The sequence below is a fragment of the Myotis lucifugus genome, unplaced genomic scaffold, assembly GCF_000147115.1.
Source record: "Myotis lucifugus unplaced genomic scaffold, Myoluc2.0 scaffold_0, whole genome shotgun sequence".
In the NCBI taxonomy this organism is placed as follows: Eukaryota; Metazoa; Chordata; class Mammalia; order Chiroptera; family Vespertilionidae; genus Myotis; species Myotis lucifugus.
In genome coordinates this window covers 64536465-64550599 of record NW_005871048.1, presented here as the reverse complement: position 1 = coordinate 64550599, position 14135 = coordinate 64536465, and the positions used below count along the sequence as shown (strand labels likewise).

At 38.5% G+C, this 14135-nt stretch overlaps 1 protein-coding gene across 1 annotated transcript in view; it reads right to left on the bottom strand.

Annotated features, from left to right (window-relative positions):
• The window catches only part of CTNND2 (catenin delta 2), a 473749-nt gene that overhangs the window by 271086 nt on the left and 188528 nt on the right, over positions 1-14135 (bottom strand). Inside the window, 1 exon segment of the mRNA XM_014453371.2 lies at positions 12462-12717. Coding sequence (XP_014308857.2) covers positions 12462-12717 — 256 coding nt within the window.

The following is a 14135-nucleotide window of genomic DNA, read 5'->3' as shown; positions in this document are numbered from 1 at the left end:
CAGTCACACAATCAGTTCAGCAGTCTCCTGCTGGTCACAGAGGCCTGCCCTATTCACTGGGGTGGGTGCACACAAAGGTGGGAACACCTAGACACTGAGGTTACAGGACACTGGTTACCACAAACCTTATTACTGTTAATTCCGCAGAGTGAGCTAATTATATGGAGACTTTTTAGAAATAATTATGATTTTAGAATTTACTACTGCTTTGAAATGCATGGAAACAATCAAAAGAAAAATTTTAATTCTAGTCATTCATTCAGCAAATGCATTCAAATAGCATATAAGGCAAAGTAAACAAGATAAAAAGCCAGGATTTCTTTTTCACATTTACAGGACATATATGGATATCTTAAGATAACTCTAGCCCTAGGCAGCTTGACTCAGTGGATAGAGCGACAGCCTGCGGACTGAGGGGTCCCAGGTTCGATTCCGGCCAAGGGCACATGCCTGGGTTGCAGGCTCGATGCCCAGTAGGGGGTGTGTAGGAGGCAGCTGATCAATGATTCTCATCATTGATGTTTCTATCTCTCTTTCCTTCTCCCTTCCTCTCTGAATCAATAAAGAAATATATATATTTTTAAAAAAGATAACTGTACATTACTCACTGGGTTCAGAGAAGTGATTTCTGCCCAATTGTGGCTTCTAAGCCAGTGGTTTCCAAACATCTGCCCGAAACCAACTTTGCTTTTTCCATAAGGCCCTTTTCATGCAACTGAAAAGGCTTTCCTACATTCCAGGGGTATTTCATGTCTGCCTGTCCCGTGTACTAAGAAGTGGTTGGAGGAGATCATTTACAAAGTAAAAGACTGGCCACTCTTCCTTAGTAAAATAAAATCTAGGGCTGTCAAGAGTCCCGTAACTAGTGTTTGAATTCCAAAAATGTGGGCAAGCATGGGCTAAGCTTCAAAGCCAGCAGGAACCACCCTGGAGTTGCCCTGTAGCAAGCTTCTGGCCAGGGCAGCTGAGGGTAGACGGAGGCCCTCACTTTAGGGGCTTCTCTGCAAATGGCTCAGTTGTCAAACACAATCAGAGTTTTCTCTAAAGAGGACTGGTGGTCCATGCCCACGTTCTAGTATAAAATTTTAAGCGAGGACACATGCTTCATCTCACTCAAGATGCAATTAAGTGCATCAAATATTCTGTATGGCAGGAGCCTTTCCCACTGAATTTCCCACTCAATGTCTTCTTCTCTGTCTCTCCTCCTTTTCTTTCTATTTCTCCTCCCCCTCAGACTCCCGCTCTTTCTAATAGAATTACCTGGACTCTAGAACACTCTTGGCTCAGCAGTTCAGTTAAGGTAATTGACTATGACCCTCACTAGATTCAATACTTTAAGTTACTAGACTTCTCAAGCTGCAACGTATCACATGCAATGGGAAATTCTGTTCAAAAATGTTAATTTTCTTCCTATAAAATGAGAATTTTCTCTCAATAGTTGTCACTATCTCCTAATTAATACGTGCTATTATACGGCTGCAAAGCATCTCAAGATGCAATGGAAATTAATTTCCATTCGTTACCAACTGACAGTCCACTACCATCTGCCATGTAAGACAATAAAAGTTTTGAATGCCCCATTTTCGTCCTCCAGTAAATGTTCAAAGTCACATGACATCAAGAAAAGTATTATAAATGGACTATACATAAAATGACCAAAGCTACTTCAGATTTTTGCTTGTGGTGGAATAAACAAGGAGGTTCTGAGGATGAATCGAGATCTGCTAAAAATGAAATTGGCCTTCCATAGTTACAGCAACATAAGTTGAAGAAGACAGTTCTTTTAATTAAGAACAGAACTGGTCAAGTTCTCTGACAAGCATGGAGCCCCTCAAACAGCATGTAATTTCAAGAGGTTGAGCATTGCTATGTGGATGCCTATAAAACACATAAATTAGCAACTAGCCTATGCCTTTTACTGCTCTCACAGATCCATATTTCCATAAGGGAAACAAATCTTGTACTTCTCTAATTTTGTGAATTTATGTTTTTAGTTTTTAACATTCTATCAATATCGATTTAAAGAGTGCAAACTGTTTAGAATGACTTATTTTTAAGTGGTCAGACAAAATAAAAGCAAAGCATAAGAGTTGAGAGAGCAGACTGATTAATAGGCAAGAAGAAAAATCAATACTTGTTATTGTGTGTCTTTTGTCAACTTAATAACAGTGTGCTTATGCAAGTTTTATAGGTCTTATCTCTAGATAAATGTGTGTAAAGCCAATAAACAAGTAGGTAGATTGATTACGTGCATATACATGCAAACACATACTCTATGTATAACACACATATAATCTAAGTGGCACATATATACAGATGCCACTTTTCTTAAATAAAATCTAGGGCTGTCAAGATTCCCCCTAGAAGAATTCAGCCTTTGAGGAATGATTGAAGAAGTGAACCAATTCTGTCTTCCTGAGTTTTCTTGGTCTCTCTTTTCCTGGTGAGGGCTTCCACTCATAAGGACCAACCTTGGGGGAGGAAAGATATTACTGTCCATTTTTATAATCTTATTTTTATTATGATCTGGACCTACAAAACTATCCCTTGATTTCTTTTTCAGCACAAAACCACCTCTCAGAACCTTAAAAAGTATAAAGTGGGAAGTGAGCGAGGGGCACACGGCCATGAAATAGAAACCGTGCACCAACATGGAGTTGAACTTTGGAACTTCCTGTCTGAGTCTGCAGGCCTCTAATTCTCTATGAGATTCCAGGGAGATGGGCTCTCAGCTTATTTCCAAGGGGTTCCATTTTTAATATTCACACTTTGTGCTCTTAAATATTCTGATCTTTCATTCCACAATGAAAATGGGGGGAGAGATGTACTTCCTTTCTCATTTGTAGCTTCCTGCCTCAGAGCTCTGCTTCATCCTAAATGACTGGTATAAGGAATGACTTCATCTGCAAGGTCTCATTCTCTTTTCAGTATAAAAATATCTAATACAAGAGACATACACATTAACCACATAAACCTGGTTTTTAATGAGAAAGTAGAGATTATGAAGCAGAAAGTAAAATGAATTACTAGTGGGAAAATGTACTCAGAGCATAAAAGTATACTCCAAAATAATTATTTGTCTTACTTCGCAATTCAAGACCTTATTTCTTTAAACCCCCAATTATTTTTATCTATTATCATTGTACTTCTCATTATTGGGGACCTTAAGATTAAAGATACTTTAGTTTTAACACTATCTGATTTCTAGGGATCCAACATACCCTGATGCTGAATGGTGTCACAAGATTCAGTCTCCCCTAACACCAGACTCAGACAATCTGGTAAAGAATCCATGAAAATTTAGTTATTGTGTGGAACTTCTTAGTTGCTATTAATTGGGGGAAAGACAATATCTTTGTTCCTAGGACACAGGGTGTAGTTGGTTTTACACAGAAGGGTTAAAAAAAAAGTTCTGGACAGATTGTATGAGGAAAATCATTTGAGACTCAAGTGACGACGGACAAATACATATTCCTCCTGGCTTCATTCCAGAGACTAAACCTAAGACCACCATGGCCACCTCCAGAGGATGGGTGGGGAGGGAACAACTGTGAGCATTAGGGAGAGGACTTTTTTGAGAAGAACAGGGTATGCAATAGCCTTTGCTTCTGTATGTTGGCTCTAGCTAACTTGGATTTGGCTTTTTGCCCCAAATGATGTAGGAAAATCCAGAATGCACACAGCCCACTTTTAAGAGATAGGACTTGAGTTCCTCAGATTCCTCTGCACCCCTGGAGGCCTGGCTAGTAGGTGGGGGCCCCATGATGGTCAGCTCTTGGGCTATGTGCAGTTTATTTTAAACTTGGGGAAAATGTCTGCTTTACTGAAAGCACGTGGGTTGAGGGAAAAGAAGAGTTGGCTCTCAAGAGGAACACCTGTATACCAGAAAAGCACAGAGTGAAGATTTCCACCATCTTATCTGATAGACTATATGCTAACGATTAGTTAACTAATTAGTGTTCTGTGTACAGTTACTCCTCAGTCATGATGCCTATGTCCCATCACTCTTAACTGAGGAGTGTCATGGTGGCCCCTATGCCAGAACACTCTTCAGTAAAAACGAGGTGAGGGTAGTGTTATAATGATTCACTGTGTTAGAAATGCAAGTGTTTACTTCTACAAGTGACTTTGAAGGCAGGAGACAAAGGGAGTATTCCAGGCTACAGGAAAATCAATATTAGTACAGACAAGTATTGTGTGTGAACATTACTTTAAAATGATAAAAGGAATCCTGAAGAGGAGGCTTCTGTGAAACAAACAAAAAAATTCTTTTGCAGTGAAGTCTTCTCTTCCATCTTTTAATTCTGTTTCTTGGCTGTGAGGCCCGAGCTCTCAATCTTCCCTCCTCCCTGTGCTGTGGCCTCATGAGATCCCCTCGCACCACTGGCCTCCCAGCAGGGCATTCCCCAGGGTCTGCTCCTGGGCCTCTCTTTGTCTTTCCAACTAGACAGCTTCCAGCCCCTCTGCCTTCTCCCATTTCTTTCATGTCTTTGACTCCAAGTGCCTCTCTCAGCCCGACTCTGTCTGCAAGTGCTCCTGATGGCAGGAGTGCTTGGTGCAGCAGGAAGTCAGGGGTAGGAATCTCAGCTAACAATGGGCTCTTCCTGTGCAAGGAAATGGCCCAAAGACTTAAAATATTGCATTTTCACAATGACTATATGAGGAAAAGACTGTTATTATCCCCATTTACATACAGGCACTTTGAGGGCAGAGCTGAGGAGCATCCTGGCCAGAATCAACATTTGCTAAGAACCCTTTTCACCATAAATTGGACACCCTCCACAGCCCAGGCATCCTCTGTTCCCCTGGAGGGTGAGAGTATGCACAGTAGGGCTGCACCAAGATCACCATGGGGGTGGGGTAGGGAGGAGAGGAGAACATTGGATTTCCACTCATTCATTTACCTGAAGAAAACAAGGAAATGAAGAGCTGTCATATTTACCCCATGGGTTGGCACTGGCCCTCTCACTGGGCTCACATTTTAGATGACAGCATGCCTGTCATTGGAAGTTCCAACATGGTGGGTTGATGGTGACACCTCTGCTTATTTGGGCACCTCACCTAGGACTCCTTATGGCTGCTGATGTGTGTTGGTCCATGCAATATTTTGGATTATATTATCTATCTTTTTTAAAATCTATCTTTATACTAACTCTCACAATATGAACAAGATAGCACTAACAATTCTCACAGGTCCAAAAGCCAAGAAATGGCCAAACTCACACATCTGTCTATACCTGGAGTGATGAACACCAGTCATCTTAACCAGAAAAAATAATAATAATCTGCTTGGGTCTAACATATTCTACTGTATAACTCTTTCAAAAGAAAAGTTTTTATGATTAAAATGTACATTGAAATAAAAAGTTTTAATGATGTTGTTCCACCTTTAACATACTGTTTTCAGTTCTATCTTTAGTGTACATTTATTATATAGTGTAAATTGTATCCAAAGCATATGTAATTAGCTGACTAGTATCTCCCCAGAATTCATGTCTACTCAGAAGCTCAGAAAGGGACCTTATCTAGATATTGGGCCATTGCAGATTGATTAACACAAGGTCCTATTGGATTAAAGTGGATTCTAAATACAATGACTGGTGTCCTGATCAGAAGAGGTGAGGAGACACGGAGACCAAAAGAAGACCCTGTGAAGATGAAGGCAGAGATTGGAGTCGTGCAGCCACAATCCAAGGAGCAACTGGGGCAACAAGGGGCTGGAAGAGACAAGGAAGAATTCTTGCCAGGGCCTTTGAAGCAATGTGGCCCTGCACCCACACCTTGATTTTGGACTTCTAGCTTCTAGAACTGTGAGAGAATAAATTTTTTATTGGTTTAAGCCACCCACTTCCTGGTAGTCTGTGATGGAAGCCTTAAGAAATCAGTCCACTATGTTTAAAATGTATAAGTGAAAAATAGCCACAAATGGTGGTGTAAACTAACATTTTTCTGATTGGGTGGGTGGGCAGGGAGGTTCAGACAGCGGCCCTCTACCTAGCAGAACCAGCTTTGAGTAATTCAAACAGGCCCTGTCCACTCCATTTTCAGCCCTCTTTTCTTTTTAACTGTTCTTTCTGCTTAGAAAGCTTTTTCTCCCATTTTTTTCCATTGGAAACATTGTCTACCCCTCAAAGTTTGTGCCAACACTCAATGCCTCCTCCATACTTAACCACATCTGTCTAATTTACTCATGCATCACTGTCATTTGTGGATACAACTTTCTCTCCCATAATTCTGAAAGCGCTTTAAAGAATGAAGCTGATTCCATGCCTTCGTCACACTGTAGAGCCTACCCAAGAATATTCCATAGAAAAGCCACCGAGAACACACCTGATGCCTTCGGATGGACCTGGAGGGAGCAGCCCAGAGGAGTGAGAGCTGCAGGGCTCTGGCCTTCGGCCAGCTCTGAGCATGGTTGAATAAAACCTCACGGAAGACATATGTGTATGCCTGTCACATTTCCAAGTGACAAGGAGCAGTGGGGACAGTAAGCACACTGGATAACAGATAATAGGACCGAGAAAAGATTTCTGTAGTATCAAAAAAATAGAGTCACCTAACAAGCAGTGAATGTAAAATACCTAATTAGATAAAAATAATGTTAAACATTCAAGGTAAAGATAATTGATTCATAGCTTTGCAGGAGTCACATGTGAAAAGATTGGGCATTTTATTTGACTGTAGAGTTATGTTCCTACCTACCAGTCTTCACAGTAGTTAGAAACACGGGATTGGAAGTCAGTTTTCAGCTCTCTGTGCCTCAGCTCCCCCATATGTGAAATGGGGACCATAAAAAGTCATGTTGGAGGGATTTAGGGAGGGTTAAATACAATAATGAATACAAAAATTTTATGCTGAGCATGAAACATATTACTTAAGTAATTTTTGTTGTTGTTAATCCTCACCTGAGGATATTTTTTCCATTGATTTTTAGAGACAATGGAAGGGACAAAGAGAGGGGGAGAGAGACACACATTGATTGGTTCCCTCCCACATGTGCCTTGATGGGGCCGGGATGGAGCCTGCAACCCATGTACATACCCTTGACCGGGAATTGAACCTGAGATCCTTCATTGTGAGGGACCAATGCCCTGACCACTTAGCAACACCAGCAAGGGCATGACTTAAATAATTTTAATAATCATTGCTATCATCATCATTGTTATAAACATTTTTCTCATCTTAACTATCAAGAAAACCTAGTATGAACCCGGGTTGCCCACAGGTATCGCTTGTTTTCTGCCTGTATGTCGATGACGTGTGAGACAGAACTAGGAAGGAGACTGGCCACTGTAGGATGCCCAGAGAAGAGCCCTAGACATGACAATGTGCACAGGGATTGCATCTTGCATGGGAGCAGGAGGCCGGGCAATGCTGGGCGATTTAGTATCTGTGTGCAAAGGCTATCCTTTGAAGAAGGGATGGGTGCTTCTCATGTGATTTCGGAGGTTAGAAATAACATCAGGGAATGAGCGTGCAAAAGATACAGATTTTCTATCAATATAAATTAGTTTTCAAGGTTTGAGTTATTCAAAGAATTCATAAAATTCTCCCAGAGATAGTGAGTGGCTGAGACAACCAAGCATAGAATGAATGGCCACTTGTCAGACTTGCCTTTAGCCTAACTGAATAAATGCCTTCCCAGTATTCTCAATACTCTGAAGGTCTTCAGATTGCGAATGCTTTATCCTCCTCCCACCCCCAGACAATTCCCCAGTTAAATAAATAATTAATCAGTGGGCATTTTAAGTCAAATTCCCCAGAGATTCCCCACCTAAGAAAACTAAACTTCGGCCTGGATGGTGTGGCTCAGTGATTGGGCATCAACCCATGAACCAAGAAGTCACTAGTTCCATTCCTGGTCAAGGCACATACCCGGGTTGCAGGCTCAATCCCCAGTAGGGGGTGTGCAGAAGGCAAATGATTGATGTCTCATGGATGTTTCTATCTCTTTATCCCTCTCCCTTCCTCCCTCTCTCTAAAAAAAATCAAGAAAAACATATTTTTTAAAAGAAAACTAAACTATTAAGACTATCATATAACTGTTTCATTGCAAACAGTTCAGCCATGTTACTTAGGTTACATAATAATAGTACTTTAAAATTTAATAAAGATTTTTAAAAATATTTTTTGAAACTTTACCTTTCAAAAATCATTTTTGGAGTACATTTTGTTTCTTAAACCCTCAATTCACTACACACTCTGTGATTTGTTTAACTGAGTAGGCAAACAATGAAGAAAAAACATGTGGAAATGTTCTTAACACAGATTTACCTAATTATAAGGTATTTATAAGCAGTATTATTTTATAATAATATTTAATAATATCCAATAATGAAAAAATTATTATCTTAAATGTAGCTTGAAACAAAACATGTTGTATAAGCTTGACAGAGCCAGATTCAGCAGTGAAGATGTGCCCTTGTATTTATTTCTCTATTATGTGGAGTAAAAAAAAAATAAGACAGATTTTTTACTGTAAATTATGTTTACAATAATTTAGATTCATTAAGCTTTTTTGAAAAATTGTTTTTGAGAGCGTATATGAACGAATACAATATCTAGAGAAGAGACTAATCAAACATGATGAAAAGATGCTATTACCTATATGTTAAGCTATGTCAATAAATGTCCTACCCAAACTTTTCTTCTTTTATAGAGAACATTTATAGTACCGTTAGTCTACTGGGTATATCAGTCTTGCTTTATTTTTCTCCAGCTATTTCACTAATCACATTTTCAAAATAAGAATGCTATGTCTTCTCACTCCTAACATCACTGACACCTCATGCATATATTTTGATTTGAAGATTTATATTTAACCCATATACTTAAAAACAACAGTATATAATGCTATATTTGGTACAGCATCAAAAAATGTATTAGCCATGACAATAATTCTTAAGAGATTCACATTTTATGGCAAATAACATACAATGAAGAAATAAAAGCGTCACAAATGTGGCTGTAAAGAAAAATTCATATATAAAAACATTTTCAAAGTGACTTGTGACTATAAAAAGGAAATTAGACTTTACCATCTCCTGTATAAAAAGGTTTCTGCACATTTTTTGTTGAAGTACAGAGTAGGGGCAGTTAACAGTGGAAAGACCAAAGTTTTGCAACAAAAATCTATATGACTGAGGCAAGCAAGCTAGAAAACCCCAACCCTTCAGAACCAAGCCTTTCACATCCCAGGGCTTAGCAGTGGTTCTCAACCTTCCTAATGCTGCGACCCTTTAATACAGTTCCTCATGTTGTGGTGACCCCAACCATACAATTATTTTCGTTGCTACTTCATAACTGTAATTTTGCTACTGTTATGAATCATAACAACCTATGTACATACCCTTCAATCAGTAATGTAAATATCTGATATGCAGTATGTATTTTCATTGTTACAAATTGAACATAATTAAAGCATAGTGATTAATCACAAAAACAATATGTAATTATATATGTGTTTTCTGATGGTCTTAGGCGACACCTGTGAAAGGGTCGTTCGACCCCCAAAGGGGTCTCGACCCACAGGTTGGTGACCCACATGTTGAGTACCGCTGGCTTAGAGGAATTAAGGGTTAGTAGGGGGTCTCTGGTTTCAAGTCTAATGACCGAATTGGGGCATCTTAATTTCAATTTCTTATTTTAAAATGCACACTCTGAAAACCTCTTATTGAATAATACTAAAACTCTTTAGTAGTGAAAAGACACTGGTCTGCAATAAGAAAAATAAAACAGATATTAGAAAAGAAAGGAGAAATAAAACAAAGACCATACATCAAAAAAAACAATTATCAGAGAGTAGATCTACTCAGACCATTTGCATCCTTTCCTTCATTTCTCCCAGCTCCTTCATAAAGATACCTCATACTACCATCCTCCAAAAAAATCATAAAAGATGTGAGTATATTCTTTCCTTTTCCTTTTTATTTTTTATAAGGAAATAAAAATGTTCATGCCAATATGTCTCACAGTACCCATGAGTGTGAATTTTAGCTGCGTACCCCTGTGTCAGCACTGTGATCTTCATAAGTCATTTACACTCCAGTTTTCCCTTTATTTAAGGCATATGGAGATATTAGTTTTCCCCCACAAAGGAGAATTACATCAAAGATGTATATAAAACTGCTATGGAATTGTGCTATGGAGGCATGTTTGTAACAGCACAGAGGCTTTAAATGGTCTGGTATTTAATGATAAATAAAACGTTAACACTCTCTTTAAAAACATATGTAGGAGAGCTGAAAGAAGTCTAAAGACTGAAAAAGCTTAAATCATAAGCAATAATGCCAAAATAAATAATTGTGAACCCTAGAAGTTAAATATATTAGTTCTAGTAACAGTCACTTGGGGAAAATAAAATTCATTATTTGGAGGATAATGTAAAAATGTTGTCATAAAAATATCATTAGGTTTTAGACCTGAATTTTGGATTTGGGATGTATCTCAATTAAATATGAACACTTAACTCTAGTCCTTTATTTTAAGAAAACTCTACAAGGCCTTGTTGTATTTTATACCCCATTCATTTTGCATGATGCCAGGGTATTATTCCTTTTGTGTTAAATCACAACAAGCCAGTTCTGGTTCTAGATCTGGTTCTGCCTGTTTCACTTGTGCAGCTGGACTCAGAATGGTGGTATGATTTTCTTTCTCAAAGTGAACACATTAAGGCCAATGCCTAGCATTCTTGAAAATAACATACTGAATCTGCAATTCATATCATGCTAATCTGCATATAAATTTTACACATACAAAAGATTAGTGCCCAACATTCTCTTATTCATTCTAACATTTCCTATTGGTGTTTCTCTTTTTTGGTTTATAGAGTGCACCCAACAAATATAAGTGACATAATCCATAACTTGAAAAGCTAAGAGCCATGACAATATACTGAAAGAGGAAAAAAAGCTATACAAGTGACAGTAATATAAAATGGAAAGGATATGCCACTTAGTAAAATAAAATGCATTTAGCTCGTAGCAAAAAATAAAGAAGCTTATCTGTAGCTAGAGAAACATAAATTTGGTTTCTTATTAAGCCAAATTCCCTTAATATGAACATTTAAAACCTTCCCATTGGAGATAAGACACTTATCCTTAATTTAAATATGCAATGTTAAATAAAGCAATGCCAATTCAATATTCTACTTAGCATTTAAGAGTGTGCAGTTATTCTATTTCTATATGTTTTCAGTTGCATGTCAAGAAAATTTATTTTAAAATAGCATGTTGAGCTGTTAATCTGAAGAATATTCTATCCACACATGACCAGAACATATAAGGATTGGGGACAGATTTCAAGACCAATACTCTAGAGATTGTTGTTGATATTGAAAACCTGAATATGCAGGATGCGGCACAATGTAAATGTAAGCATATTTCTTAGTTCTAGTAGTTAACAGTGAAGTGAACATTTACTCCAGCTCACTTTTACCAGGGAGGTTCTGTCAAATATAATATTTGGCATGAACCCTCCAGCGGGGTGCAATTGTGCTGAAGTAGCTATCTCAAAGAATACCATAAAATAATCCCATTCTGCCTTTATGTTTGTGGAAGTGATTTCTTTTTACAAAATACTCTATGCAAACCCCTCGACACAGTACATAAGCACTTGTGTGCTCCATCAGAGAAAATTCCTGGAGACAAATTTCAAGTATGCCACCAGAGTCAAGTCACATGCCCTGCTCTGCAGAAATACCAGAAATCTGACATGTCAATGGTATTCACAGATGCAGATATATATTTATGGGACTCTATCAGCATACATCAAATGGCTATGAATAAAACATCATTTAATTCTGCAGGAATTCAATTCCAACTTCAGAAGTAGAGCATCGCTATATCCCTTGCCAATGTTGAAAAAGAAAGCAAAAAAAAAAACCCCACATATCTCAACCTAACAATTTCTTTACTACATTACACTCACGTTTTTTATCAATGCCCAGACAACTTTAACCTCATGTTTACTTTCAAACACAGAAAAATGAAGATAATACTCATTTTCTAAGTTTTTCAATTTTTAGTATAGCCTGGTATATGGACCACTTTACTCGCTGATAGAGACATGCAGAGTGACAAAACATGCATCCATTGAAACAGTAAAAACCTAGTCAGTGATATTTGAAGTCAACTGAGATCATTCACAATTCTCAGTTTCCTGAGCATTAAAGAGATAGTTGTTCTAGATCTCATCAAGTAGCTGAAGCACCTACCGATGTTCTGATCCAAAGATCATCTATACTGTTTGCTATTGAACCACAGAAGATACTTGGGATCCATGACCAATACCCACATTCCAAATCAGACAAAAGATTATAAAACCAAAGTCAACCCTTTCATACTCAGCCCATGACATGAATGCAGTCATGTTATGCAGGATAAAATAACGCCATTCATACAATGACTGGTTAAGAGAGCCTCTTGGACATAAGTAGGGAAAAGAAAAAGGTTCGTACCCACCTGGGATCTTTCTGAATGCTATCAATGGACGGGGATCTGGCCAAGGTGCCTTCGGGCGGGAGGGTAGGGCCGGATTTGCTGTATGGAGACTCAACAGAGGGACAATACTGCAGCTGTCGGTAGGGGTCGGCGTAATTGGAGGCTGGGCCGGCGGCGTAGCTGGCCCGCTGGAAGGTGGCCGTGGCGGCGTTCGGTGGGCCATGCTGGCTGCCTGTGCGCTGCAAGGGGACGGAGTCGACACCAGGGGAAGATGGGGCTAGGACAGGAAAGTAGGGACAAAGTAAAAAATTGAGGACCTGCTCACAGAAACGGTTAACCAGGTCTAAGCAAGGGGGAAAATTACACACATAAAACAAGGGTTTGAAAGAATAAAAAAAAATAATTGGTCATATCTGAACCAATATATTCAATGTTATCCAGTAACGATAATTAGCATGCGATTTCAGATATACACCTTTCAGCTCTAGAGGACAAGGCATCTATTGTCTGTTTATTACTTACCAACATCCAAGAGAAAGTTTGTTAATCTAAGGTAAAAACAAACCCAGAAGAGGGAATATTTTATAGGGAATCATGGACAGTTAATTATTGTTCATGTTGAGAAAATTCAGAAAGTGTTTGTTCATGTGATGTTACGCTAAGTTCATGGAGGGTGCAAAACAAACTTAGGAACGTAGTTAATTTTCCTGAGTTAAAAAGTAAGGAAAAGTGAGGGAATGTGTGCATGGGTGCAGATGGGGCTCATGTTTCCCTAATTAGCACTACAGCAAAAAATGCAGGACTGCTCTAGTTTCTGTTAAGTTGTTTGCTACAGATTTCCATAGATCTCTTTCCAACCAAAGGTGTCAGAGTAACAAATAGATTAGGAGAAGGGTAGGCATGCAGGAGAAGGGGAAGACCAGCCCAACTGTAACCCAGACAAAACAATGAGATTTCTTGGCTTTCTCAAAGCATTTGCTTCTTTTCAATGTGCCTAAATTATTTTGAGGAGATTATTGCACCAGTTACCAAAACCAGTATGACTATTTCTAAACTGAATTTCAATTTTTTGTTCTCTTCCTGGATTCTTTTCAGTACATTTCATGTCATGATTTCTGAAATTTTTCTGGGTCTCAAAAAATTTGATACCTAAGATTTTAGTTGACCTGTACAATGAAAGCATCTTTCATATTAATAGAATGTGACCAGGTATTAACTGCTGCAACAATGAATAGCCATGATCAATTTTAGGCAGGGTATTTACTTCCTGGCCTTGTACATTAGAATATATCCAAAAGGTAGCCAGTGTCTAGTATGCCCATTTCTTCCCTGGATGCTCTCTACATGGCATTAAGTTCCAATTATAAATCCGCCCCCCCCCCCAATTAACTTTGACTTCCTGAGATTCTTAGTGGATGGTGATAGAGTTTATTTATCCTCTCTTACATTAAATGATATAGGGCTTGTCAAACACAAAAGAAATTATGTCATATCAAGAAAACAACTGTTAAAAGAAGTTAAGGAAATCATGTAGAAATGACCAAAGAGTCACAAAGTGAACTGGAGGAACACATTCTAATACTGAAAAATGATTTTTAACTAAGAGATCAGCACTTCTTATTTCCAAAGCTTCTAATACTTAATCTTATAATAACCAAAATTCTGGGAACAGGCACCAGTGAAAACTAGAAAAAT